This window comes from Gekko japonicus, unplaced genomic scaffold (assembly GCF_001447785.1).
Source record: "Gekko japonicus isolate JY-2015 unplaced genomic scaffold, Gekko_japonicus_V1.1 scaffold115, whole genome shotgun sequence".
In the NCBI taxonomy this organism is placed as follows: domain Eukaryota; kingdom Metazoa; phylum Chordata; class Lepidosauria; order Squamata; family Gekkonidae; genus Gekko; species Gekko japonicus.
This window is the reverse complement of record NW_015163095.1, coordinates 499,912-502,595: the sequence shown is the minus strand read 5'-3', so window position 1 is coordinate 502,595 and position 2,684 is coordinate 499,912. Positions and strand designations below refer to the sequence as shown.

Here is a 2,684-nt window from a genome sequence, read left to right as displayed (position 1 = left end):
ATTGCACAAACTGGCACAGAAGCAGGTGTTAGGAAAATTTTGGGAGAGTTCAAGGATGATATATCCCCCCCCCCAACCAAGTCAAAATTGAGAAGCAATGAACATTTAGCATGGCACTACTTTTTATGCAATCTGAAGTTTTGACTTTTTGTATTCACCTCCTCCCACACAGTACATAAAGACATTCCTCTGGCTGTGTGCCTCTTGCATCTTCATGGTTTATTCTGAAGTCCTAGCTCAAACATTTCTTGCACGTCTGCTCAGAGTTCTTTCAGCAGCACCTTTCTTCCAGGATTTCTCATGGTTCAGTGTGGGTTGCATGTTCCTTCATGGTTTCAGACACTGGGGGCTTTAGTTGGCCCTCTTGATCTGGAAGCTCATCTGGGGTCGCTGGCTCTTCTTCAAGATTTAGAATACATCCTGCTAACTCTTCAATATCTTCCAGACTCAGCAGGCCAAGGTCTCTGTAGTAGTCATTCAGTACTCTCTCCAGAACCCTCACTGCATCAGAAGTTCTGAAGTGTTTCTCCAGGACCTGGGACAGTTGATACCATACTGAGCGTTGGACAGGGGCTGGTTTGGATAGCTCCTCAAGGTAAACTCGCTCTGGCTTTTTAATGACCAGATAGAGAATGGATTCTGGCCCAATTGGATAGTCTGATAATCTGTGCTCTCCCTCTAGTACTTTGCCTCGGAACAAGAGGGTCTGCTGGTTCACAGGAACGTTCAGTTGTTCCGACACGAGGCTCTTGACTAAAGAGATCCGTTCCTCTCCAGATACCTGGAGACGGCACTGCTGGCCAAGCAGTCTCTTCACTGTAAGCAGCATTGCCTTGCTAGGTGGGCTAGAAAGCTAAGTCCTGCTTTCAAGAGGTAACAGCCAGACCCCTAGAAGGAATAGAGGCTAGGGAAGTGATTGGCTGATTTCAGTCTGATGTCACAATTCTATTAAGGTCAGTGCCTGAGAAATACTCACTTCTGCTCTCATGAAATTTACCTGTGGGCGCAGATTAACTTTTGGCAGAAAAGGGTAACAACATTTCTATATCAATCACTCTACTTACACTTTATGTTTTATCTGCACCTTGTAATTTTTCCCAACATAAATTGGTCCCCATTTGCATCAGTTTCATCCTCTCCTTTTTGTGAGGTATTCCAAGTTTTTTCAATGAGTGTGTTGAATGTGTGGCATTTGATGAAAATGCCAAGTTTGTCAAGGCATGCAGAAGTAGTTATTCAAATTTTCAGAACTATCAGCAATGCTAATGCTAGATCCCTTGGGATATCTCACAACAGTAAATAAAATTGATTCAATACTTTGTGACTATTGAGTAAGCATGTATCCTACAGTGACAGGGCTGTTCCGAGTAATAGTCCTCAACAGTAAAGATACCCCTTGAAAAGAGATGAATAGATGTTGAATGGAGAGGCACATAGTATTTGTAACATGACTCAATGTAAAAAAAAAAGATTTAAAAAAAGGCTAAAGTAAAACATCCAGTGAAAGAAGCAATCTCATTTCCTAGCCCAAGCCTTAAAAGGAACAGGTTCTGGCCTGTAACAACAAAAAAAAAATGCAGGTGAAAGATACTCACAATTCTTTAGCGGTTTGGACATAAAAGATGCTACCTTGTCTCTGCTGGAAATTGTAACTGCATGCAAGAGGATCTAGGAGGGAAAGGGTTAAGATAATTCTCTCACTCAGGTACACTTGGCAATTGGCCCCACCCTCTTATCAGATATTAAGTGTCTTTGGCTGTTGCTTGTCTTCTGTTTTAGGAGTAAGGCCCGTCATGGGAAGAAATACAACAAGCTCTAGAAAGAGGCTTCAGGTGAGTGTCCTGGCTGTGTCTGCTGGGGTGGTGGAGGGAAGGAAAAAAGAGAGGGAGGCGAGCCATGTTTATTTCCTTCTGCTTAGCTATAAGGCAGGGCTGTCTCAAGTCATTTTGCTTCCCCAAGTGGGTAGTATGGGAGCACAGCCTCATGGCAACAGGTATGGTTTCCTCCACCCCTGACTTATGTTGATTTGGGGCTATGCAGTGGCAGCTAAGGTAGAAAAGCACCTCCTCCTATGCCATGTTTTCTGGGTTCCAAGGGTCTGGAAAGTGGTTCCGTAGCCAGTTAAAGCGTGGCCAACTTTGGGCTGGGAAATATCTGTAGATTTGAGGGGTAGAGCCTGGGAAGGGCAGAGTTTGGGGTGGGGAGGGACCTCAGCAGGGTATAATGCCATAGAGTCCACTGCCCAAAGCAGCCATTTTCTCCTGGACAACTGATCTCCTTTTACAGAGGACCTCTCTTCTCTCTCTTATCTTTCTGAAGTTAACCTGTTCGCAACAAGTTAAATGAACCTACATGAATAAGATGTGCTTCTATTTTTGTAAGTAATTTTTTTTCCTCTTGTTACCACTGGAGTCAACTCATCTTTGTAATTGGTCTGCACTTTCCCCTTAACTGGGAAATTTGGAGAATCAGGGATGCAAAAAAGCATCTGTGCTTTCAAGGCAAATTGTATTGTTTTTACATTAAACCCAATAGTCTCTGCCCACATTCCACTGTATCATCTATTGTGGAGCAACTCTTAATTTCACCGCCATAATGTTCAGAGAGTTGGTATTGATTGGTTAGCCCTGAATATGTATAAACTCCCTCCCCATCCCAAGTCAAGCACCAGACATAAAAAAATT

The 2,684-nt window shown here is 43.3% G+C and overlaps 1 protein-coding gene across 1 annotated transcript; it reads right to left on the bottom strand.

Moving 5' to 3' along the window:
- Nucleotides 1-298: 298 nt before the first annotated feature.
- Nucleotides 299-847, bottom strand: UBL4B (ubiquitin like 4B). The gene has a single exon (XM_015406556.1). It carries the CDS (start codon nucleotides 827-829, stop codon nucleotides 299-301), a length of 531 nt encoding a protein of 176 aa, XP_015262042.1. The 5' UTR covers nucleotides 830-847.
- Nucleotides 848-2,684: the final 1,837 nt, after the last annotated feature.

What these genes read in the sequence shown, in the direction of transcription:
- UBL4B (XM_015406556.1), bottom strand. Translation starts at nt 829, where the DNA reads ATGCTGCTTACAGTGAAGAGACTGCTTGGCCAGCAGTGCCGTCTCCAG.